Here is a 26469-nt window from a genome sequence, read left to right as displayed (position 1 = left end):
TTTTAGTTTAATTTACAGAGAAACCAACTTTTTATTACACAATTCCCTCTGTCTTTTTCTTGACAATCCATCATGTTGCTGCACATTTTACTCCGGTCAAAGTCGCGTTAGATTATTATAAACCTTAATTCGAAATATAAATCTTCAGGTTCCACTTTCAGTCACATAAACATTCACAAATACACAGAATAAACACGTTAAGTCATAACATGGATAACATCAAAATAACAGGATTAAAACAAGACAATTAAAAATCCAACATTTTTTTAAGAGTTACTTACCTACTTTCTATCAGCTCCTTCTGCTAAGAAACTTCTTCTTAACCAAGTGCGATGAATAAACCTTGCTACATAAAAGACCACATCCAAATTGGAAGTGGATTTACAAAATATCATTGCCTGTGCAGTAGTACGAATATCATTGGTTAAAAAAAAAAGAGCCTAAGAGATCTGGTTCGGAGACCCCACAATTTCACGCACACAAAAGCAGGAAATGTAGAATTGACTTCTCTGCCACCCCACACATTGGACAAATACTACTCACGGATCCCTTCCAAGAACGGGTAAATGTGGCTACCTTCAAGGTATCCATGCAGTATTCTACAAAGAGCGCTTGTGCATGAAGAGGTCCTATAAAATCCATATATACTTCATACCCTAAATCTGTTTTTGAAGTTATGTATTGCAACCCCATACGTAACACTGTGCACAATGAGTATGGAATATAGTTGCTTCCTTCACCTTTGCTTTAGGTCCCTGATATATTAGCTCAGGTTCATCCCAAAAACAAACCAGTTCTAGTGCGATGAGTTATTTCTTGATATGTTGGAGCGAGAGAATGGAGGGTCATCTCTCTAAGGACATTATATGTTGCAATGCTTCCCGATATTTGGCGATGCCAAGAGAGCTCCATCACCTGACCCAATACAACACTGGTCTCAGAGCTACTTCGTCAACAATTGGTCTGAGATCACACTCCATATGAACTGGTGTATTTAGGGTACGTTGAGGAAGCAGGAGATTTTAAAAAACTTTTTTTTTCCGTTATGAACTAATTCTGAGAGTTAAAATATCCCCATAAATCAGCACCATACAGTTCTGTGGACTTGATTGGAGTTTATAAACTTCTAGTGCAGTTGTTACAGCTCCCCTCCCCCATGCTTAAAGAAATATTTTACGGCCCCACCATTTACTATTATACTATAATAAACTCTTCTAGTTTTACGATATACCTTATTGGAAACGTTGTGTTATCTTTATGTGAATCAATACCTAGAATTGTTTAGAGTATAGTATCTTGTGCAGGCGATCCCATAGCTCTAAGTGAAACTATGACTCAACTGGATTGCATATAAGGAAGTATGATTCCATTATTTTTTTGTTGACTTTACATTGAAATCATGTTTTTATTTGGAAACACATGATCCATTGTGATAATTCCATTCAGAAGAGGCTGAATTTATGATATTGGCACCATTAAGTGATTTTTCATGTTTACCTAACTGCCTTTAACTTCTTTAGATTAACTAAGAACGGCTTCCACCTTGAGCCTTTATAAAAGACTAGCTGGGGTACCCGGTGTTGCCCGTGTCCCGATCGAGTGGTGTCTCGTGTGTCCAAGAGGATGTTGCTCTTGTCCTCTTGTTGACAATTCTTACTCCAGTTTACTCTGGTGTCTCGTGTGCCTTGGAGGATGTTTCTCTTGTCCTCATGTCAGTAAGTCTTGCTTCAGTTTGCCCTGGCATCTCATTTGCCCTGGAGAAAGTTGCTCTTGTCCTCTGGTCGGCAAGTCGTGCTGCTGTTTGTTGTTGTGTTTCAGAAGCTATGGATATTGATTTTCGCTTTGCATCCGAAGGAGCAAAAAGTGCTGTAGAAAAAAAATGGTGGGCAAAAAAACTTTGTAAAAGAAATTGTCCTGGCTCTCACTTGTAGAAAAGCCACTCTCTGAAAAATTGTCCTGACTCTCGCTCGCAGAAAAGTGGCTATCTGAAAAATTGTTGTATGTCTCCCTACCAGATAAGCTGATATTTGAAAAACTGTCTTTGCTCTCCTTAGAAGTAAAGCAGATATGTGAAAAATTGCCCTGGCTCTCCCTCACAGAAAAAAACGCTATCAAAAAATGTGTCCTAGCTGTTACTTGCAGAAAAGCCTCTCTCTGAAAAAATGTAATTGCGTGCCCTCAAGGAAATGTTGCTCTGTCAAAAATTGTAATGGCTCTCCCTATACTTTTTTAGACACTTTTCTAGACAATGCAAACTTTTGGAGAATATATTTAACTTGGTATTATATTTTGTATCAAGGATTGGGGGACTGGGACTTGAAATAAATGGAACAATGAAATCAGCTGTCTGTTAAAGAAGCTAAAGAAGCTAAAGAAGTTAATTACAATTTCTACTGAAAAAAGATTAAGGGCTTCATCACAAGTTTAGCGGTAACCCTTAAATGTGGTGGTAATGCTCTGAGCTGGGGGCAAATCCGCCGCGATTTTGATGATTTTCAGCGCTATTACTGCCGGCGGTCATACCGCTGGCGGTAATAGCACCGAACATTCCCCATTAGGTCCAATGGGAAATTACTGAATGGGCCCAATGGGGAATGGGGACTTACCGTTCTGCCAAACCCGTGATCCGGCGCTGATAGCACCGGGGGGTTTGGCGGTAGAGCTAATAGTCCCAGCGGTATTGGGGTTAGCACCCAACTCGTGATGAGGCCCTAAATGTTTTTGTAGAAAACTGATCAAAAGTCTGTTTCTAGAAGAAAGAGAAAAAGTAATAAAAATGTAATTTCAAATGAAAATCTCTACTCTGCTTTAGACAACTGGAAGGTATTCAGCCACAAAAAATTAACCCGTAGAAAACTTCAAAAATACCTATTTCATTAAGAAAAAGAAAATGTAATAAAAAATGAAATTGAAATGGAAATCTGTACTCTGCTGTAGACAACTGGATGGTATTCAATCACAAACCATGGCTTATAAATGCTTATCTGTGTCCAGAAAATATCAACATGTATTAATAAAACACTACAGGAAACAATCAAAACAAATATGCTACAAAAGGTGTTTTCAGAAAACAGTTAAACCTCCCACAGATCACAAGAGAAATAAATGAGCTGAAAGCAGTAAAAAGGCTACTATGAACAATGTTATTTAATAAAGAGTACTAAGTCAGAAATAAAATCAGAGACGTCAGCAGCCTGCTGACAGAGTCCTGGCTCAATGAACAAGCACTGATTTTTGTGTGAATTAAACTGAACTAAAAAAGATGTAAACCAAAATAAAAAATGTTTTTCTTAAAATAAATGTGTTCAACTATAGAAATGAAGTTAAGCTTTTCAACTAGATCGAGAGTCTAAGTAAGGATGGCTTCGGAATGAAGACATGACACGAAGACCCCATTCAATCATTCCCTTGGCCACCAATTACCCAGAATTCAGCATTCGCATATGGTTTTATTCACACTAAGTTGCACCATCAAATATTCATAACTATGTAAATGGCTCAAATTCCGGTTTACAAGTTTCCAAACATTTCAAGATTCAGATCATTCCTGCCAATTGAACCCTCGTTGTTTAGAATTGATTCTGACTTGACCAGGTTCACACATCTCATGTTTTTTTTTAAAAACTTTTATTTATTCAGCTTGATAACACAGGTACAGGTGAGTTACAATCAGAGCACGTACAATCAAAGCAAAATATAGACAGTACAGATAAGTAGAGCGAATGAAAAGATCAGTCAATACACATGGGGGACACGCACAGGGCGGTCACAGGGCTGAAGTGTAGGCAATTCAGGAGATAGTAGGGGAGTGGCAAGGGGAGAGGGCTGAGGACGCAGGGTCTGAGGCCGTGTCAGCAGGGGACATGAATGATTGAAATTTTGACCAGATATCTCTAGGTCTGGAGTGGGCGGACTGTTGTACGACCCAGGATTCCTCGGTGTCTGAAGCCCACGTGACCGCCCTGAGCCACTGTGCATGAGTAGGTGTAGTAGGGCGGAGCCAGCAGAGTAGGATAGAGCGTACTGCAAGCAGCCTACAGAGGCGAGCCAGTCTCATAGAGTTATGGTGTAGTTCTGGGAAGTCGTGAAAGAGACACCTCATTGGGGAGGGGGTAATAGGGTGGTCGAGGATAGTTGAAACGGTGTTGCATACTGCGTGCCAGAATTGAGTGAGTCGAGGGCAGGACCAGATCATATGAATATAGCCAGCGTCGTCACATCCGCACCTGGGGCACCTCGGGGAGAGCTCTTTGGAGATGCGGTGGAGTCTGATCGGGGTGTAATGGTACCTGTGGAGCAATTTGAATTGGATCATTTTAAAGCGGGAATTAAAGGAGACCCCATGGGTGCGTGCGCACATATGGGCCCATAGTTCGTCGGTCATTTCCAGTACAAGGTCAATCTCCCAAGTGTTTTTTAATTTGGAAAATAGGGGGGGTGATCTGGTCTGCACCAATGTGTAGAGTCTGGAGATTTTGCCCATCATAGGAGAGGGTGAGGACAGTTCCATGATCGCCAGCTCATCTGGGTCGGGTATTTGTGCTTAAGGATTTTCCGGAGGGCTGAGTATTGGAGCCAAACGGAAGGTTTCCACCTCAGAGACGGTGGAAGGTCCGGCCACTCTATAAAAATGCCCTGTTCGAAAGTGTCCCGGAGCAATTGGTAGCCAGCTTCTGCCCACCGGTGAACGACGGAGGGAGGAACTTGTGGGACCTCTGGTAGGAAATTCCAGAGTGGTAAGTTACCATGAAAGGGATGGGTGACACCCAGTAATTGCCATGTTTTTGATAAAGCCAGTGACGTACAGGTTGCTGGGCCAAGTGAGTTTAGCATCTTTGGCATGGGCGCGATCACCAGGGAACGGATGTCGCGGTCGTTTCACTGATAACTTTTCAAGCCTGACGTGGGGCAGACGCTCTGAGGTGTTAAACCAGTATGCGGTATGTTGAAGTTGAGCCACCAGCCAGTACACGAGGCGATCAGGAGCCCCGAAGGCACCAGCCCCCATCGGGGCAGTTAGGGTTTTAAGCTTTCGTTGGACTGCACCCGAATGCCAGAGGAAAGTGTTAAGAGTGCGGGTCAAGCCCTGAAAGAACTTGCTACCCGGCCACTGTGGGATGTTGGCAAATCTGTATAGGAGCTGGGGTAGTACTACCATCTTCAATATTCTTATTCTGCCGGCCAGTGAGAGCAGGAGTTTGCTCCAACCCTGTGCCCTTACTGTAAGATTGGTGAGGTATTTTTGGTAATTCTCATAGAAGATCCGTTCAGTTTGGCGTGAGACTACAATACCTAAGTAGGTGAAAGCAGATGGGGCCCACAAGAATCCCAGGGTGTCTGAAGGGGGGAGTGTGGTGGCCGTAAGCGGAAACAGGGTAGATTTAGAACAATTCACTTTGAGACCAGATATACGACCAAAAAGAACGACTCTTCCAGAATCGGGGCCAGATTAGTTTCAGGGGAACGGATGAAAAGAAGGGCATCATCTGCATATAAGGAAACTATGTCCGAGGAACCTGAGATACGCAGACCCCTATGCGCGAGACATTAGCGTAGCATGTGCGCAAATGGCTCAATTGCCAGAGCAAAGATTAGAGGGGAAAAGGGGCAGCCCTGTCTCGTGCCCCTGGCTACTTGAAAAAGGGGGGAGTACCGGTCTTCAGTGCGAACTCTGGTTACAGGGTTGGAGTAGAGTAACCTGATCCAGGAGAGAAAGGTGGGGCCTTTTGCATATCAAGTGTCGCGGCTGCCGCATGGACATCTGGGCTCACCCTGCTTATGATGTTGAAGAGGCGCCTCAGATTCAAGGAGGTTGAGCGTCCCGGGATAAATCCTGCTTGATCAGGGTGAACAATGTATGGCATATAGGGCGCTGGGTGTAAGGCGAGTAGTTTGGCAAAGATCTTGACATCACAATTGATAAGTGAGAGTGGGCGGTAGGAGCTACATTGAGTGGGGGGTTTGCCAGGTTTTAGCAAGACTGTTGTTATTGCTTTGCGGAGCGAGGGGGGGAGCTGACCTATTTCCACTGACTCTTCCCAAAGGGCCATCAAGCGAGGAAGTAGGAGCGATTTAAAGTGCTTGTAAAATTCGACGGGAATTCCATCTGATCCCGGGGATTTTCCTGAAGAGAGCGAATCTATAGCTTCCGATAGCTCCTTAGGGGTGAATGGATTCTCAAGGGAGCCTATGGTTTCGGGGGAAAGGAATGAGAGGGCGAGACTATCCAAATAGACATCAATTTCCAATGCTGTGGCGCTGTCTGTTTGAGCATATAGAGATTCATAAAAGGAGAAGAATTCGGAATTAATATCTTGGGGTGAGGTGGCCAGGGTACCATCAGGCCTCTCTATCCCGGGGATGGGCGGGGCTCCAAACTCTCGGCGGAGAAGCCTAGCCAGGAGGCGGCTTGGGCGCTCGACCTCGCCATATTTCCTCGTGAGACCTGGGTTATCCAAAAACCTTAGTTCACGATGCGCCAGAGAGCGGAAGGTGTCCAGTTCTGTACTGATTATCGCGAGGATTTTGGGGGTTTGGTGAAGCGTGTATTGGGCCTCAAGAGCGGACAGCGTCGCCTCGCTCTCGGCCATTCCCCTTCGGATTGTTTTAAGGATGCCGTTTTCCTTGGAAAGGGCAATACCTTTAATATAGGCCTTGAAGGACTCCCAAAGGGTGGCCAGCGAGGACACCTTGTTAATGTTGATCTCGAAGAACTCCTCGATTGCCGACTCCAGCTCAGAACTGAAAACCGGGTCGAGGAGGGACTGCGGCTTCATTCTCCAGTATCTGGTCCGACCGTGGTCGGGGCCCCAACCTAGGGTAATAGTGACCAGCGAATGGTCAGAGAGGTTTCTGGGTAGGATCGTTAGAGAAGATATATTCCTTATAAGTATATCAGACACCAGCCACCTGTCGATTCGGGAATAGGAGTCATGAACCGAGGAATAGAAGGAGTAAGAGTGTGAATCGGGATAGAGAAGTCTCCATGCATCAACAAGGGCGAAGCGGGGGAGAGACGAAAGTGTGGTATAAGCAGCCTTAGTAAGTTGACGGGGTCTAGAGCCAGATCTGTCAAGGTCTACATCGAATATAGTGTTGAAGTCTCCTCCCCAGAGGATTGGTAACAGTGGGAAGCTATCGAGGAGGTTACTGAGAGGTCTTGTTGGGCTGCGTTATGCTGCAGGCGCTGTGATGCCCACCTCAAGCCCCTTCCAATCTCTGTCCCCATCAGGTGACCCGGGCCCCTCCAATGGCACCAAAACACTGCACCAGGGTGGCTGAGTACCCCACTACCCTTTCCTTCAATCGACAATCCTCCAGTGGTAGTCCATTAAGACATCGTCTGAGCCATGCTCCCGCATGTCCTGCATGTCTCCTGCAGCTGCATTCCACAAATTGCCACAGCGAGCAATCTCTTGGGGGTTGTAGGTGAAAGCGTTGACTGCAATTGATTCGAATGCAATAGTTTAGAGTCAAAAGAACTGAGAAAAAAAAAGGTCGAATGGTTTTGTTTTTTTTTTTACCCCGTTTTTGGGAACATACGTTTTGGGTATACGGAAGCCAAAAAATAAAAAGGCATTGACCTTTTTTTTCCGGTCCTTTTGACTCGAAACTATTGTAATTCGAATCAATGTATTCGACCCTTTCACTGGACACCCACATGGGCACACTACACTCATCAACTGCTGTCTGTGTCCCCGCCAAGTCCATCCGGGGATCCCTTCATAATACACTACTGGAACACTGCAAAAACAGGTTGTGAACATTCCACTTGCTCCTCTTCCTGGTGGCCTACGGGACCCCTACTGTCCTCACACCTGGGCCGGCAGCATTGAGGACCCTGGTCAGGCAACCGTCCTGCTGTTGACAATGGGCATCTCCCAAGAGGGCCCCCTCCTTCTGGTGTGCTGCAAGCGTGTGACTTTCTTCCCCCAATTGGTCCTCTGGTGTAGTTGCAGCGCCCCCCTGTGGTATTCCTGCTATCCAGCTCCAGACGTTCCTCCACTGTGTGTGCAGGCAAAAGCTGCAGCTGCCTCTTGCCATGCCGAGCAGTCCTGGAATCACCTTGCAATCGCGCCTGCAGCTGTGTTCCAGCTAGCGCTTCTCAGGGGCTGCACTCACTGCATGCCACCACTGCTCCCATGTGGGTCCCCTCCTGCTAGCAGGGAGTGGTGTGCGGATCACCTCTCTGACGCTGGGCTGCCCCACCTGGCGAGCACCTCCTCTTTACCCTGGCTGTGGAGGTGATCAACCGTGCTCTCTGCCCTCCAGGGAAGCTGCAGCAGTTTGGTCAGCAGCGGCTGTGGCGCTCCACCACCACAGCTCTGCTTCACCACAGGATCGCTCCGGGGGGTGCAGCAAGATGTGCAGCCACTCTGGTTATCCCCCACTTAAGGGTCTCAGGCACCTCTTCACCACCTGTCACTGCATGCTCAGTTGTTGGTGGTGGCCATCTTGTGGCACTGCTCGTGTCACTTTTCGGCAGCAATTTCCTCTGGGAATATCGGTCCCCGCTGTTATATCTAGGCACTGGTGGTTGCCCCACACCTTTCCCTACACAAATCTGATCACCGATCCGGTCGACATTGCCGTATACAGGATTAGGATTAGTATTACACTGGGCGGCAGCCGGAGCCTCGTGCAGTAGGATTTACATTGGTCGCCGGCCAGACAAGCACTCCCCCCACCCCACCCCCGAGCAGTCATAATTTAAATTTGTATGTCAATTGAAAAACTAAAAGTGTAATCTATACATTGAAATGCCTGTGCAATCAATTGTACATTGGCAAAACCAGACGATCATTTAATCTTAGACTTTCAGACCATCTTTCAAAAAGTAGGCTTAAAAACCTACACACACCAATGATCCAACACTATTTAGAACTAAAACATAATGAAGATTACATTAAATGGAACTTTATTTGTGTAATAAAAACACACAACAATCCAACAAATTGGCAACCCTTCTTAGCAAGATGGAACCAAATTGAATATTACATTTCAAAGCCTACATTTCAGGGCTCAATGAACAACTAGTATATACAGTGTTATTATGTATTTCATTGATTGTTCAGATAACCATCACTATTTATAAGTATTAACATTTCTGCCATAGATGGTAGATAGTTTATTGGAAAAGACACACTTTTTGAATGAAGCGATTATGATTTTAGAATATGATTTATGGATACATCTGGACCACCTACAACTTACAAATACACATTATTCATAGCATAAATGGCAAGATGGCTGCCTGTTGTTCAACATCTGTGCTAGTCAACAGACCTATTTGGGCACTGTGTGACCAACATTATTCAAAATGTCTCCACCCATGATCACCTCCTCTGTCAAGTCCCTCTGGTTCCACATCGACAAACACCTCTCCTTTAAGACACAAATAGCTAGGAAACCTCAGACAGCATGGTGTCAGCTCTCCCTCTAGAAAGTCAAGCCATTGCTCCCTCCGGCCAGCTTTAGATCCACCGTTCAAGCACTGGTCCTATGCCACCTGGATGGGGGCAATGCCCTCCCCGAAGGCATCCAGTCATCCTCTTTTGTGCCCCTGAGAAGTGCCCTACACACGGCTGCATGCCTCATCACCCAGCCCCACATCAACCTTAACTGGCTGCACTGCATGCATGAATTACCTTCAAGTCTTTCTGCATCATCTATAAGGCAGTCACCCTCAAGTCACCAAGCTACCTCATGGAGAAACTATACATCTCTAGTGGTCAGTGGACCACCAGAAGCAAAGACAGGTGCAGACTTGAAATCCACCACTGCAAATAGGAAAGGACCAGAAAACAAGCCTTCTCTGCCTACACCCCAAGACTTTGGAACCTTTTCCCCATCAGCATCAGACTCGCCCCCACACTCCTACAATTCAGAAAAGAATTCAGGACACACCTCTTCAAGAAGTCTATCCTCCTCAACACCTAGGCCATCATGTTTCTGCTGTGCCACCTAATTCGCTAGACACGTCCACCCCTCTCCACCCGCCCCCTGTACACCCTTACCCCCCCGTCCCTATGGATCCTACCCCCCCGCTGTATATCTGTTCTGTTGTTACCTCTGAAAAGTGCTCTCTTATGCACCTCTACTGTTGTTTACCTCTGTAAAGCCTGTGTTGTGTATCTGTATTGAATACCTCTGTAAAGCGCTCTGTTACTTCTCGAAGCAAGGCCTGTGCTGAATAAATACCATAATAATAATAATAATAATAATAATAATAATAATAATAATAATAATAATAATAGATCAAAAAAATACAGACACTCAGAACTGCCATATGTGATGAGCCGTACGTCATGGGACTCCTTCTTAAACCCTGTTAAAAATGCGACATTTATTATATCATACATCCTGCATGTCTAATACAGATGAGCTCAGAATGGCCCCATTAGCCTGATCGCACGGACGCTGTTGAAAGATTGATGATCATAATGAGTTTAAGTATGTTTTCTGCTTGTTAGAAAATAGTGTTTTGTTTCATTAACCTTAATTTTTTTTATTTTTTTTTATTTTATTGTAATTTTTAGTTTAATTTACAGAGAAACCAACTTTTTATTACACAATTCCCTCTGTCTTTTTCTTGACAATCCATCATGTTGCTGCACATTTTACTCCGGTCAAAGTCGCGTTAGATTATTATAAACCTTAATTCGAAATATAAATCTTCAGGTTCCACTTTCAGTCACATAAACATTCACAAATACACAGAATAAACACGTTAAGTCATAACATGGATAACATCAAAATAACAGGATTAAAACAAGACAATTAAAAATCCAACATTTTTTTAAGAGTTACTTACCTACTTTCTATCAGCTCCTTCTGCTAAGAAACTTCTTCTTAACCAAGTGCGATGAATAAACCTTGCTACATAAAAGACCACATCCAAATTGGAAGTGGATTTACAAAATATCATTGCCTGTGCAGTAGTACGAATATCATTGGTTAAAAAAAAAAGAGCCTAAGAGATCTGGTTCGGAGACCCCACAATTTCACGCACACAAAAGCAGGAAATGTAGAATTGACTTCTCTGCCACCCCACACATTGGACAAATACTACTCACGGATCCCTTCCAAGAACGGGTAAATGTGGCTACCTTCAAGGTATCCATGCAGTATTCTACAAAGAGCGCTTGTGCATGAAGAGGTCCTATAAAATCCATATATACTTCATACCCTAAATCTGTTTTTGAAGTTATGTATTGCAACCCCATACGTAACACTGTGCACAATGAGTATGGAATATAGTTGCTTCCTTCACCTTTGCTTTAGGTCCCTGATATATTAGCTCAGGTTCATCCCAAAAACAAACCAGTTCTAGTGCGATGAGTTATTTCTTGATATGTTGGAGCGAGAGAATGGAGGGTCATCTCTCTAAGGACATTATATGTTGCAATGCTTCCCGATATTTGGCGATGCCAAGAGAGCTCCTTCACCTGACCCAATACAACACTGGTCTCAGAGCTACTTCGTCAACAATTGGTCTGAGATCACACTCCATATGAACTGGTGTATTTAGGGTACGTTGAGGAAGCAGGAGATTTTAAAAAACTTTTTTTTTCCGTTATGAACTAATTCTGAGAGTTAAAATATCCCCATAAATCAGCACCATACAGTTCTGTGGACTTGATTGGAGTTTATAAACTTCTAGTGCAGTTGTTACAGCTCCCCTCCCCCATGCTTAAAGAAATATTTTACGGCCCCACCATTTACTATTATACTATAATAAACTCTTCTAGTTTTACGATATACCTTATTGGAAACGTTGTGTTATCTTTATGTGAATCAATACCTAGAATTGTTTAGAGTATAGTATCTTGTGCAGGCGATCCCATAGCTCTAAGTGAAACTATGACTCAACTGGATTGCATATAAGGAAGTATGATTCCATTATTTTTTTGTTGACTTTACATTGAAATCATGTTTTTATTTGGAAACACATGATCCATTGTGATAATTCCATTCAGAAGAGGCTGAATTTATGATATTGGCACCATTAAGTGATTTTTCATGTTTACCTAACTGCCTTTAACTTCTTTAGATTAACTAAGAACGGCTTCCACCTTGAGCCTTTATAAAAGACTAGCTGGGGTACCCGGTGTTGCCCGTGTCCCGATCGAGTGGTGTCTCGTGTGTCCAAGAGGATGTTGCTCTTGTCCTCTTGTTGACAATTCTTACTCCAGTTTACTCTGGTGTCTCGTGTGCCTTGGAGGATGTTTCTCTTGTCCTCATGTCAGTAAGTCTTGCTTCAGTTTGCCCTGGCATCTCATTTGCCCTGGAGAAAGTTGCTCTTGTCCTCTGGTCGGCAAGTCGTGCTGCTGTTTGTTGTTGTGTTTCAGAAGCTATGGATATTGATTTTCGCTTTGCATCCGAAGGAGCAAAAAGTGCTGTAGAAAAAAAATGGTGGGCAAAAAAACTTTGTAAAAGAAATTGTCCTGGCTCTCACTTGTAGAAAAGCCACTCTCTGAAAAATTGTCCTGACTCTCGCTCGCAGAAAAGTGGCTATCTGAAAAATTGTTGTATGTCTCCCTACCAGATAAGCTGATATTTGAAAAACTGTCTTTGCTCTCCTTAGAAGTAAAGCAGATATGTGAAAAATTGCCCTGGCTCTCCCTCACAGAAAAAAACGCTATCAAAAAATGTGTCCTAGCTGTTACTTGCAGAAAAGCCTCTCTCTGAAAAAATGTAATTGCGTGCCCTCAAGGAAATGTTGCTCTGTCAAAAATTGTAATGGCTCTCCCTATACTTTTTTAGACACTTTTCTAGACAATGCAAACTTTTGGAGAATATATTTAACTTGGTATTATATTTTGTATCAAGGATTGGGGGACTGGGACTTGAAATAAATGGAACAATGAAATCAGCTGTCTGTTAAAGAAGCTAAAGAAGCTAAAGAAGTTAATTACAATTTCTACTGAAAAAAGATTAAGGGCTTCATCACAAGTTTAGCGGTAACCCTTAAATGTGGTGGTATTGCTCTGAGCTGGGGGCAAATCCGCCGCGATTTTGATGATTTTCAGCGCTATTACTGCCGGCGGTCATACCGCTGGCGGTAATAGCACCGAACATTCCCCATTAGGTCCAATGGGAAATTACTGAATGGGCCCAATGGGGAATGGGGACTTACCGTTCTGCCAAACCCGTGATCCGGCGCTGATAGCACCGGGGGGTTTGGCGGTAGAGCTAATAGTCCCAGCGGTATTGGGGTTAGCACCCAACTCGTGATGAGGCCCTAAATGTTTTTGTAGAAAACTGATCAAAAGTCTGTTTCTAGAAGAAAGAGAAAAAGTAATAAAAATGTAATTTCAAATGAAAATCTCTACTCTGCTTTAGACAACTGGAAGGTATTCAGCCACAAAAAATAAACCCGTAGAAAACTTCAAAAATACCTATTTCATTAAGAAAAAGAAAATGTAATAAAAAATGAAATTGAAATGGAAATCTGTACTCTGCTGTAGACAACTGGATGGTATTCAATCACAAACCATGGCTTATAAATGCTTATCTGTGTCCAGAAAATATCAACATGTATTAATAAAACACTACAGGAAACAATCAAAACAAATATGCTACAAAAGGTGTTTTCAGAAAACAGTTAAACCTCCCACAGATCACAAGAGAAATAAATGAGCTGAAAGCAGTAAAAAGGCTACTATGAACAATGTTATTTAATAAAGAGTACTAAGTCAGAAATAAAATCAGAGACGTCAGCAGCCTGCTGACAGAGTCCTGGCTCAATGAACAAGCACTGATTTTTGTGTGAATTAAACTGAACTAAAAAAGATGTAAACCAAAATAAAAAATGTTTTTCTTAAAATAAATGTGTTCAACTATAGAAATGAAGTTAAGCTTTTCAACTAGATCGAGAGTCTAAGTAAGGATGGCTTCGGAATGAAGACATGACACGAAGACCCCATTCAATCATTCCCTTGGCCACCAATTACCCAGAATTCAGCATTCGCATATGGTTTTATTCACACTAAGTTGCACCATCAAATATTCATAACTATGTAAATGGCTCAAATTCCGGTTTACAAGTTTCCAAACATTTCAAGATTCAGATCATTCCTGCCAATTGAACCCTCGTTGTTTAGAATTGATTCTGACTTGACCAGGTTCACACATCTCATGTTTTTTTTTTAAAACTTTTATTTATTCAGCTTGATAACACAGGTACAGGTGAGTTACAATCAGAGCACGTACAATCAAAGCAAAATATAGACAGTACAGATAAGTAGAGCGAATGAAAAGATCAGTCAATACACATGGGGGACACGCACAGGGCGGTCACAGGGCTGAAGTGTAGGCAATTCAGGAGATAGTAGGGGAGTGGCAAGGGGAGAGGGCTGGGGACGCAGGGTCTGAGGCCGTGTCAGCAGGGGACATGAATGATTGAAATTTTGACCAGATATCTCTAGGTCTGGAGTGGGCGGACTGTTGTACGACCCAGGATTCCTCGGTGTCTGAAGCCCACGTGACCACCCTGAGCCACTGTGCATGAGTAGGTGTAGTAGGGCGGAGCCAGCAGAGTAGGATAGAGCGTACTGCAAGCAGCCTACAGAGGCCAGCCAGTCTCATAGAGTTATGGTGTAGTTCTGGGAAGTCGTGAAAGAGACACCTCATTGGGGAGGGGGTAATAGGGTGGTCGAGGATAGTTGAAACGGTGTTGCATACTGCGTGCCAGAATTGAGTGAGTCGAGGGCAGGACCAGATCATATGAATATAGCCAGCGTCGTCACATCCGCACCTGGGGCACCTCGGGGAGAGCTCTTTGGAGATGCGGTGGAGTCTGATCGGGGTGTAATGGTACCTGTGGAGCAATTTGAATTGGATCATTTTAAAGCGGGAATTAAAGGAGACCCCATGGGTGCGTGCGCACATATGGGCCCATAGTTCGTCGGTCATTTCCAGTACAAGGTCAATCTCCCAAGTGTTTTTTAATTTGGAAAATAGGGGGGGTGATCTGGTCTGCACCAATGTGTAGAGTCTGGAGATTTTGCCCATCATAGGAGAGGGTGAGGACAGTTCCATGATCGCCAGCTCATCTGGGTCGGGTATTTGTGCTTAAGGATTTTCCGGAGGGCTGAGTATTGGAGCCAAACGGAAGGTTTCCGCCTCAGAGACGGTGGAAGGTCCGGCCACTCTATAAAAATGCCCTGTTCGAAAGTGTCCCGGAGCAATTGGTAGCCAGCTTCTGCCCACCGGTGAACGACGGAGGGAGGAACTTGTGGGACCTCTGGTAGGAAATTCCAGAGTGGTAAGTTACCATGAAAGGGATGGGTGACACCCAGTAATTGCCATGTTTTTGATAAAGCCAGTGACGTACAGGTTGCTGGGCCAAGTGAGTTTAGCATCTTTGGCATGGGCGCGATCACCAGGGAACGGATGTCGCGGTCGTTTCACTGATAACTTTTCAAGCCTGACGTGGGGCAGACGATCTGAGGTGTTAAACCAGTATGCGGTATGTTGAAGTTGAGCCACCAGCCAGTACACGAGGCGATCAGGAGCCCCGAAGGCACCAGCCCCCATCGGGGCAGTTAGGGTTTTAAGCTTTAGTCGGACTGCACCCGAATGCCAGAGGAAAGTGTTAAGAGTGCGGGTCAAGCCCTGAAAGAACTTGCTACCTGGCCACTGTGGGATGTTGGCAAATCTGTATAGGAGCTGGGGTAGTACTACCATCTTCAATATTCTTATTCTGCCGGCCAGTGAGAGCAGGAGTTTGCTCCAACCCTGTGCCCTTACTGTAAGATTGGTGAGGTATTTTTGGTAATTCTCATAGAAGATCTGTTCAGTTTGGCGTGAGACTACAATACCTAAGTAGGTGAAAGCAGATGGGGCCCACAAGAATCCCAGGGTGTCTGAAGGGGGGAGTGTGGTGGCCGTAAGCGGAAACAGGGTAGATTTAGAACAATTCACTTTGAGACCAGATATACGACCAAAAAGAACGACATCTTCCAGAATCGGGACCAGATTAGTTTCAGGGGAACGGATGAAAAGAAGGGCATCATCTGCATATAAGGAAACTATGTCCGAGGAACCTGAGATACGCAGACCCCTATGCGCGAGACATTAGCGTAGCATGTGCGAAAATGGCTCAATTGCCAGAGCAAAGATTAGAGGGGAAAAGGGGCAGCCCTGTCTCGTGCCCCTGGCTACTTGAAAAAGGGGGGAGTACCGGTCTTCAGTGCGAACTCTGGTTACAGGGTTGGAGTAGAGTAACCTGATCCAGGAGAGAAAGGTGGGGCCTTTTGCATATCAAGTGTCGCGGCTGCCGCATGGACATCTGGGCTCACCCTGCTTATGATGTTGAAGAGGCGCCTCAGATTCAAGGAGGTTGAGCGTCCCGGGATAAATCCTGCTTGATCAGGGTGAACAATGTATGGCATATAGGGCGCTGGGTGTAAGGCGAGTAGTTTGGCAAAGATCTTGACATCACAATTGATAAGTGAGAGTGGGCGGTAGGAGCCACATTGAGTGGGGGGTTTGCCAGGTTTTAGCAAGACTGTTGTTATTGCTTTGCGGAGCGAGGGGGGGAGCTGACCTATTTCCACTGACTCTTCCCAAAGGGCCATCAAGCGAGGAAGTAGGAGCGATTTAAAGTGCTTGTAAAATTCGACGGGAATTCCATCTGATCCCGGGGATTTTCCTGAAGAGAGCGAATCTATAGCTTCCGATAGCTCCTTAGGGGTGAATGGATTCTCAAGGGCGCCTATGGTTTCGGGGGAAAGGAATGAGAGGGCGAGACTATCCAAATAGACATCAATTTCCAATGCTGTGGCGCTGTCTGTTTGAGCATATAGAGATTCATAAAAGGAGAAGAATTCGGAATTAATATCTTGGGGTGAGGTGGCCAGGGTACCATCAGGCCTCTCTATCCCGGGGATGGGCGGGGCTCCAAACTCTCGGCGGAGAAGCCTAGCCAGGAGGCGGCTTGGGCGCTCGACCTCGCCATATTTCCTCGTGAGACCTGGGTTATCCAAAAACCTTAGTTCACGATGCGCCAGAGAGCGGAAGGTGTCCAGTTCTGTACTGATTATCGCGAGGATTTTGGGGGTTTGGTGAAGCGTGTATTGGGCCTCAAGAGCGGACAGCGTCACCTCGCTCTCGGCCATTCCCCTTCGGATGGTTTTAAGGATGCCGTTTTCCTTGGAAAGGGCAATACCTTTAATATAGGCCTTGAAGGACTCCCAAAGGGTGGCCAGCGAGGACACCTTGTTAATGTTGATCTCGAAGAACTCCTCGATTGCCGACTCCAGCTCAGAGCTGAAAACCGGGTCGAGGAGGGACTGCGGCTTCATTCTCCAGTATCTGGTCCGACCGTGGTCGGGGCCCCAACCTAGGGTAATAGTGACCAGCGAATGGTCAGAGAGGTTTCTGGGTAGGATCGTTAGAGAAGATATATTCCTTATAAGTATATCAGACACCAGCCACCTGTCGATTCGGGAATAGGAGTCATGAACCGAGGAATAGAAGGAGTAAGAGTGTGAATCGGGATAGAGAAGTCTCCATGCATCAACAAGGGCGAAGCGGGGGAGAGACGAAAGTGTGGTATAAGCAGCCTTAGTAAGTTGACGGGGTCTAGAGCCAGTTCTGTCAAGGTCTACATCGAATATAGTGTTGAAGTCTCCTCCCCAGAGGATTGGTAACAGTGGGAAGCTATCGAGGAGGGCAATGAGGTCTGAATAGAATTCGGGATCGTCAATGTTGGGACCGTAAATGTTTAGCAGGACCACCTCCTTGTTCTGCAGAATACCATGGACTAGCACATATCTGCCCTGGGGGTCAATCGATGTAGTTATGGGGTTAAACTTAAGGCTTCTGTGAATCAGGGTCATGACCCAACGGCTCTGGGTAGAATAGGTAGTATAGTACCTCTGAGGACCCCATGCTTTAGCAAACCTTTCACAGTACTCGGTGCGGGCATGTGTTTCCTGCAGAAACAGGATCTTAACCCCATGACTTTCGGCCTGGAGCTGTAGTAGCCTCATTTTCTTATGGTTTCCCAGACCCCGAACATTCCAGCTCATGAATGTCAAGGTGTCCTCACCCAACAGCCCAGGGGTAGCCATCAGGGATTGCAGGTGAATGGCGTAGTGCCCCGCATGATCTGTATATAGCGCAGATGGATCTGCAGTACCATTGGCTCCACCGTGCCCTGCACTCTACCTCCTCCATTGATACCAAGCCTTTTTTAACATAGAACCCAATTCCCCCCACCCCCTCCCTCATCCCTCCCCCAAACAGAGGAATGATAACCCCATAACAAAACAACCAAATCCAAACCAATGGCATCAGCGCCTGGGGGGCCTGTGAACCGGCCTGGCGATAACGCTCCGAATCGGGAGGCAATATTAGGATAAACTTGGTGCCCAGGACTGTTGTCAAGTGCCACCCGGGGAGAGTCCCCCCGGGGTAGCCCAGGCACTGTCGCGCAATCAAGAAACAGATCACTCAAGACCGGGTTCATAGTTTCATAGACAGTTGGATCTTGACAGTATATGAGTTCAGCTACACACATGGAGAGGATGTCATAATAGTAGATGTAGAGAACGGTCTCCACCTACATCCCCACAGCCGGAAGTCTATACTGTAGTAGCTCAGTGTCTCAACACATGGACAACATAATCAAGGAGCTAAACATTAACCATATTTGTTACGAATGCGGCGTTGCCGTGATAAGCCAAGAACCCAATCATGAGAAACCAGTTAGGAACATAGTGAGAACATCATACATTGCAAAGAGGCTTCAGCCAGGGAAGTGTTCATCGTGGAATCTGGAGGCCTCCTCCGGGATCATAAAGAAATACACCCGGTTAGAGTGTTCGATCCTCAGTTTAGCAGGGTATAGCATGGCATATTTGACCTGTAGATCTCGAAGCCTCCTCTTCACCGCCACAAAGGTTTTGCGTTCTCGCTGGACCGCCACCGAGAAGTCCGGGTAGAGGTGGACCCTTGCTGCGCCCAAAAGAAGTTCACCCTTGATTCTTGCCGCCCTGAGGAGGGTGTCACGATGACGGAAATTTAGAACACGAGCTATGATGGGGCGTGGCAGTGCGCCCGGTCTAGGTTTTGCCGTGAGGGCTTGGTGTGCATGCTCGACTGTAAACTGAGGAGAAAGCTTTGGCGAGTCCAGTAGTTGCAGTAGCATGTGTTCGACGTAGTCCTCCATTGGCTCCTGAATGTCGTCCTCAGGTGCTCCGATAATACGGAGGTTGTTGCGCCTCGAGTGGGATTCAAGGTCCTCATTTTTCTTCTCAACCTCGGTGACCCGGCCAGAGAGAGCCGAGACCTCAGCCCTGAGGGAGCTCAAGCCATCCTCGGCAGTGCTCACTCGTGTCTCAACCTCAGTGACCCGGCCGTCAGTCTTTTCTATATGGGCCTTAATGGAGGATATAGTGCCGTTCATTTCGTCCAGCTTGCTATGAAGTGTGGTAAAGCCCTCCCGGATGTACTCCATTATCTTTTGGGACTCGGCCGGGTCTGATGCCGACGTGTTGGGTGATTCCTGGTCAGGTGCCTCCCCCACATGGCCCGTCGAGGACTTTGTAAACATGTTGATTGAAGATTGCTTTTTTCCGGCTCCCTTGGTCATGATGCCAGGAGGGCAGTAGGATCTGTGACCCAGGGGGTCAATGGGGGTATCGGGAGAGGTAGATGACGCAGGAGAGACCAACAGGCGTTCAGAGTGTTCTGGGCGATGAGGGGCCCTCACAGATAGGATAGAATGGAGGGTTGCAGGGCGGTCGGAGGGAGAGGCCACCGGGCCGGATTACGCTGGGGACCCTGGGCAATAGCCGAAAGTGGAGGAGCAACACAATGCGACAGTAGATGCGGGGGCCGCAGCCGAGGGCTCCGCTGGTATAAACCAGATCAGGTGCCCAGGCGGACAGGGCCCCCTGCGTATTCAGTGTGGGCCGCCAAGGACCAGTAGGCCCGGTCATGCCGAAGAGGGCAGTGCTGAGGATCACAATTTGTCAGAGCGCACAGTTTATGTTGGCAGGACAATAGGCCTTCGATACAGAGGAGATCCATAGCGGCACAGAAGCTCAGCTGGTCATGGTGGGCAACGGGGCCAGAGGTGCAGCACCTCCCAAGAGGACCCCAGGCTGATGTACAAGTTGCAGGGGGCAGTGACTGATGGGGCCCACACCGGGGGCCAAGGTTGGGCGTTGTGTGTCAGTGTCGAGGATCGGAGGGCCCAGTATCTGCCGTGGGTCTCCAGCAATCAGAGTGATCCGCCGAGCGCGGGACTCCACCTGACGCCACAGGTGCCGAAGATGTGAGGGGCAGAATCCGCTCACACCCCAAGGACGGCACTGGAGCCTCCACCAGGAGGGGGGCAGGGTGCCCCGCGGGTCTATGTGACTCACCAACGTCCAGTGTGAGGAGGTGTCCCACAAATCGATGGGTCTCCAGAGAACAAGTAGAAAGCAGCACGCCACCCGAGGAGGGGCAGCGGAGCAGCCCGCTCTAGATGTGGAAGCGGTCCTCGGGTCCAAACAGGGCACTGGTGCTCCAGGCCGGGCCATCACAGGGGCATGGAAGGCGGGGAGAGCGGTCGCATCGGAGCGCAACGCGCCCCTCCCCCACAGCAGGCCTCAAAAAAGCCACGGCGCGGCCGTCTCACCACTCCGGAGCTGGGAGGTGGGAAAGAGCAGTGCCGGCTCCCGGCCTGGACTGCGGGAGCCGTATCTCAGCTGTCAGGCTGTCCTGGAGGGCGGCGTTCGGGGAGCACACTCTCAAGGCTTAGGTGCAGGGGATCCGGCAACAGATTCTGGGTTGAGTTGGGCACCTCCGCAATATTTTGTATAAGGAGGGTGCCTTGCGACACGGAGCGTACGATCAGGCGGCCATCTTGTTCGAGCGCAACAGGTCCCCCATTTCCTGTTTTTTAAATATTTGTATGGCTTTGGATAAATAAAGTATTTGGATTGGATTCACCCATCTTGCAAGTGGCTAGAATCCAGAGGCCACACAACATCAATACAGTTCAGTGCACTTTGCAGTAGGTGAACACATGATTCTGTATCAGCGGAGCACTGCTGACAGTATTACAATAGCATGTGAAAAAGACACAAATGCATGGCCATATGGTACGGAGAGAGCTCCCCCCAGTGCCCAAAATGTCCAGTACCAGCAGCATGTTTGGAACCAAGCTCTCACAGGCTGCCCCCTTTTAATGCTTCTCTGTAATCGAACTTGTATGTTATATATTTTTTCAAATTTTAAGACATTCAGAACATAATAATTTACAGTTATCAATAATACATGCATAAATGCATCCCTTCAATTGACCACATATTGTATTGCGTTTGTTTTGTACTCGGCCAATCTATTAAATAAACAATACAGCACATTTCAATAAAACCATATCTTTTAATTGAAGCCATACTAGGCCACAAGAGTTAACATTAAAAAAGAATACATAATAAACAGTAGAGTAAGGAGGGGAGGTTCGAGCTCAGCACTCGAGGCTGCTCTCTCCTTTAAAAGTTGATTTTCTGATACTGTAAACTACCAATGCTGTGGTCATGTACATGGTACTTCACTGTGAGCCGGGCTACACCTTGGGGTTAGCACGGAATACCAACACTCCAGGGCAGTTGATCAGGTGACATGTAGGATATGGCTACACCCTTGGCTAAGGGTAGTGTAGTTTGCGTCTAGCATCACACCATGGAGAGAGTGGATGGGTGCATTTCTATTTCTTTTACACATATCAACAATGGAAACTAGAGAGAAAAAAGTGTGGGAAGTGGCTTGTCAAGATGCACAGTCATTTATTTACGTCAAAAAGATACATTGTGTGCTAGACATTATTACAAATGTGGATGACAAATACTGTACTTCAATTTCTCATAAAAAGATTACGGTAAGACAAAAAAGTCAAATAAAATATGTGCACTGCCAAGGCAGTAAGTCATACAATACATTTATTTTTTTCTCTTGGTGTTTTGGAAACTTTAGTTTGCAGCAGAAAGTAAATTAAGACAATTGTAGTGCAATAAGAGCTGAAAGGAAGGCCATGCAAAAATGCAGTGCGATAATTATCCTTTCCTCCTTGCCATTGAAAATCAGGCATCAAAATCTCTTTATGTTGATATCCGTATACAGTGTATGCATAGAAAGCAGAAAGACAGAGAGGCATTTAATGGATCGTCACTTGATAACCTAAGATGGCTGCATAGTGGCTGCTGGTGGTGCTCTTCTGAAGCATAACGTCAACCTCTTGGGACCCAGCAGTGTTGAAGGTGCCCTCCCAGTAGCCATTATCTTTGAGAGAGAGGGAGCCAGCCTTTTTGTTTTTCACAAACACACAGATCACTCCAGGAATCTTTAGTTTAAAGTGTACATCGCGATTAGCTGGAAGGATCCCATCTACCGGCTCTATCAATTCCCATTCTGTCAACCAAGAGCCATATTCCACTGGGAATACAGGCCACTTCACTGCTTGATTAGTACAGGTGAGAACGTAATTCAAGGCATATGTGTATCTTTGGCCATGATCACTTTTGGTTTTGGAAAAAACCTTCAAGAGAAAGATTCCGGCCTGAGGGAGTCGGATCTTGAACACAACCCGCTTCTCTTGTTGCCATTGGAATATGTGCCTTCTCTCAACATCTTGAGTCTTTGGCATGTCATCTGTATGCAGTGTGGCATATGTATCTATGTTTCCCTTCAGGTTGAAGCTGATAGAGCAGCACCCATCCATGATCTGGATGACTGGATCAGGGTGAGAAGACAGAAGGAACCCTTTGTCCAATGACAGCCAACTCGGACCCACAGGGTTTTGCATTTCTTTAGGGATCTTCATTGTGTTGTCAACAGAGTTACACTCCACAACATATGCAAGTGCCATGGTATAGGTGCTCTTTTGGGAGTTCACTGGTTTCGCGTAGATCTGTAGGCGATGGCTTCCGGTCGCCTGTGGATAGACTTCAAGCTTCATGCCCAACCTTTGTAGGGTCATCAGCCCACACTGCTCGCTTCCATTCAAATCAAAGGCGAAGAGAGTCGGGTAACGACCCTCAATGTATATTTCTGATTTTCCATTCACTGTAAGAGAAAAAGTCATTATTCAGCATGTTCCTCTGCATTGATCATTCTAATAAAGGTTTATCTATTTCTATAGGACTCCAGTCAGCGGAATCGACTACACTTATTTTCTTGTAATGAGAAACCATTAACATGTAAAATGAAAACAAGTAACTTGTCTGTCTTGAGTATCCAGAAACTATTCTTTGCTTCCTGATAGCATGTATTGCTAGCAGAACACATATTTTGATTTTAAATATGGGGTGTTAATCCCCATTATTGGACTCCAAAGCATTCTGTGGGGGTTTTGGCAGAATTACGATGAGCAGACATTCCGATGCAGCAATTCTTCTGATTGTTTTACCTTAAAGTGAAGGAATCCTCCACTTCAAGGTCAAAGTCAGAATTCACAATGTGGTAAAAGGGCAACATTTTTCCGTTACTAGTAAAAAAGTGTTTGTGATGGAATTACTGCCACTTTTTTATCACACTGCCAAACTTGTAATGATGCCCTATATCCTCAACATGGATTGTGTTTAGGTAGATATTGGGTGTCATTCCGAGTTTGGAGGTAGACATGGTGCTACTAGCACCATGGCTGCCTCCAAACCCGGGTCCGGGTCCGGTCTGGCAGAATGGGGACTTACCGGGTCATTCCGACCTCAGAGGACCCGGTAAGTCCCCATTCAGTAGACCATTCCCCATTCCCATTTGAGCCCCCATAGGGTTCAATGGGAATGGGGAAGGTGCTAATTACGCGCCCACAAATAGCGGGCCCGTTATTAGCGCCCTGGTGCCTTAGCGGGACACGCAAAGGACGTGTGGTCAGACCACGCGTCCCTTTGAGGGTCCCGCTAAGAGACCTCGGAATAGCGTGGTAAGGGTTTACCGGCACCGGTATCCTTACCGGTGCCGGTAAACCCTTACCGCCCAACTCGGAATGAGGCCCATAGTCTGAATCGCAGGGGTCAAATGAAAGCAGCAATAGTTTCTGCAAATAAAGGCTGGATGGGGAACAACAGATCTATGCGGGCTAGATGTGTGCCCTTTCTTACGGGCAGGCAACCTAGCAAAGTGTTAAAAAGGTATGGTTATTATCTATAAAAAGTGACATCCTTAAAACTGTGGGCGTGCCAACGTTAAGGTTTAAACTATTATTAAATACTAAACAAAATAAAAACGACACCTTAACTGACCCTTTATAATGGGTTGTTAATGTGTTTAGTGTATTAATAGAGATTTGTGTTTCGCTTGTATATTTTTTTGTTTATGATTAGCATGTTAATGTTATTGTTTGTTGTGAAATGTAGTATAAGATAATACTAAGTATATACTTTTTGAGATAGTTCTTTGTGTAACCATGGGCGTCTTTTTTATGTTAATTCTTTTAATGGTTATCCTAGGACTATTGTGTTAATTGTAATGTGTGTTTAGAATGTGTTGCATGTTTCTGTGTATTTTCTGTGCTGTGTCAAGATGTAAGTGGAACACACACAAGAGATTGGAGTCTAGTTTTGCAGCTGCTATTTGACTTTACTTGACCTACACTGCTCAAAATCATCGAACTAAGTTACTGAAATTCTCTTGGATCCCACATTTTCCTTTTTTCAAAGATGGGCCAACAAATTCCTGTAGGAATCTCACAGCATTTCGAAGCCACGCACAACTTACACGGTTGAGCACGTTTGCCTGGACAAATGTCTTGTTGGTATTGGTGAGTATGTAAGGTGATACCAGCTCTTCTCCCAAATAGTCTCTTCTTCATGAAAGGTCCAACTACTCCTTATCATTTTTTTAATGAGGACCCCAATTCTCCCAGAAGCTGTGACTGGCCTTTAGTCTCTCCCTGGCTAGATAATCTAAGTTGGGTTAGCTTCCTTCCCTAGGGTCCTGCCCTTCTAAGTAAAAAACTCTTTCTTCTCCTCAACGTTTTACCTCATTATTGTTCCTTGGAGCACTGCGTCGATGGACCCCTGGTGATGTTCAGATCCACCTTCTGCATCTTCTCCTGAATACTCCCTTCTACTTTAACCCATATCATGTAGCCCTTTCACTGCCTCCACACTACCCACTCCTTCTTTTATGGTTACCTTCCTCTCTTTCTTTTCCCACCAAGCTCCACTTTGTTCCCCAGGCCTTACTCCGGTCTTCTCCTTCTTCCTCCAAACCACTTTATTCGTCCTCTTCGCAGCTACTCTCCTTTCCTAAAATGTTATTCTGGTCTCCTACAGCCATCAAGTTACTCTCTTCGATTTCCTCTACAAACTTCAAATTCTCCCCCTTTTCTTATAACGACCCTCCTTTTCTCCACTTCCAGCTTTATATATTTTCTCTCCTGGTCGAGCTTTCCCTCCTCTTCCTTGTTCTGTTTACCCCTCTCCTCCTCTCCTTCTTCTCCAACTTCTCCCAAAACTGCTGCCTTTCCTGAACACTTCTCTGCTCTGCACTCACACCTCTCTCTACCTTTGACAACCCAAAACCTCTGACTCAGACATCATTTTTATAGTCTTCCCCTAATTCTGCACCTTAGGTAAGGCTCTGCATATAGTGTGTAAATTATCTCTTATGTCACTGGTGTAGGTCTAATTACTCGAGTGTTTCACCTGTTATGCAAATTGCCACAGATAATAGTGGCTTATTTATCAGTCCTTCTAATCAAGGCAAGGATTACTAAAGCTATCTAAGGGCCAGAGGAACAGTTCAAATGAAGATAGTTTCTTATTTTAAATTGGCAGATGAAAGCCCCAAATCTGTGAAGCGCAAATGTCTATTAATGAACTCTGCTGGTAAACTACAGGGGCTGGGGGACAGGGTCCAACATTTGAACTCACTTAGCCGCAAGATTAAGCAGAGGAGCCAAATCGCAATAGCAGATACAAAAGGGGAGGTAGAGGGATTACCGAGGGAAATCAGAAAGAGTAATGGATAATGAAAAGCAAAATGATAAGGCCTTGCAATTCTCAAAAATCACACTAGACCTGCAGGTCGCGTTCCTTAGTTTACATACTCAACTTAAGGGAAATGCACTCACCCCATGGTGAAAGGTGACAACAAATATTCCTATTACTTTCCATAATATGGTGCATGCCATTCAATAAGAGCACATTTTGTGGTATGCTGCCAACCAGATGCCAGCTCAGACAGTAGGCCTCATTCCGGGTCTGGCAGTAAGCCTGCCGGTAATGCCGGTGGCTTGCCGCCAGACCCCCAAAACATTTCTTGCGCCTGACTTCCCGGTTACACTGGGGTATTACAACCCTGGTAGCCGGGAAGTCAGGTGCTGGCAATGTTGTAAGTCCCAATTCCCATCGAGTCCAATAACAGTCACATAACAGTGCTGGTGCCGGTTTGTTAACAACGGTGCCGGTAGGCTTACCGGCACCGTTGTTACCGGATTGGCACAGTTGTAATGAGGCCCAGAGA

General features: G+C 45.7%; 1 protein-coding gene across 1 annotated transcript in view; it reads right to left on the bottom strand.

Moving 5' to 3' along the window:
• Window positions 1-22117: 22117 nt before the first annotated feature.
• LOC138492896 (kyphoscoliosis peptidase-like) overlaps window positions 22118-26469 on the bottom strand; it is a 406316-nt gene continuing 401964 nt past the window's right edge. Inside the window, exon 7 of the mRNA XM_069620207.1 lies at window positions 22118-23067. Coding sequence (XP_069476308.1) covers window positions 22160-23067 — 908 coding nt within the window. The 3' untranslated portion in view covers window positions 22118-22159. The remainder of the gene's footprint in view (window positions 23068-26469) is intronic.

Source organism: Ambystoma mexicanum, chromosome 10, assembly GCF_040938575.1.
Source record: "Ambystoma mexicanum isolate Mex_15411 chromosome 10, UKY_AmexF1_1, whole genome shotgun sequence".
Taxonomy (NCBI): domain Eukaryota; kingdom Metazoa; phylum Chordata; class Amphibia; order Caudata; family Ambystomatidae; genus Ambystoma; species Ambystoma mexicanum.
Note: the sequence above shows the minus strand (reverse complement) of the source record. Positions and strands in the feature narration are given on the sequence as shown.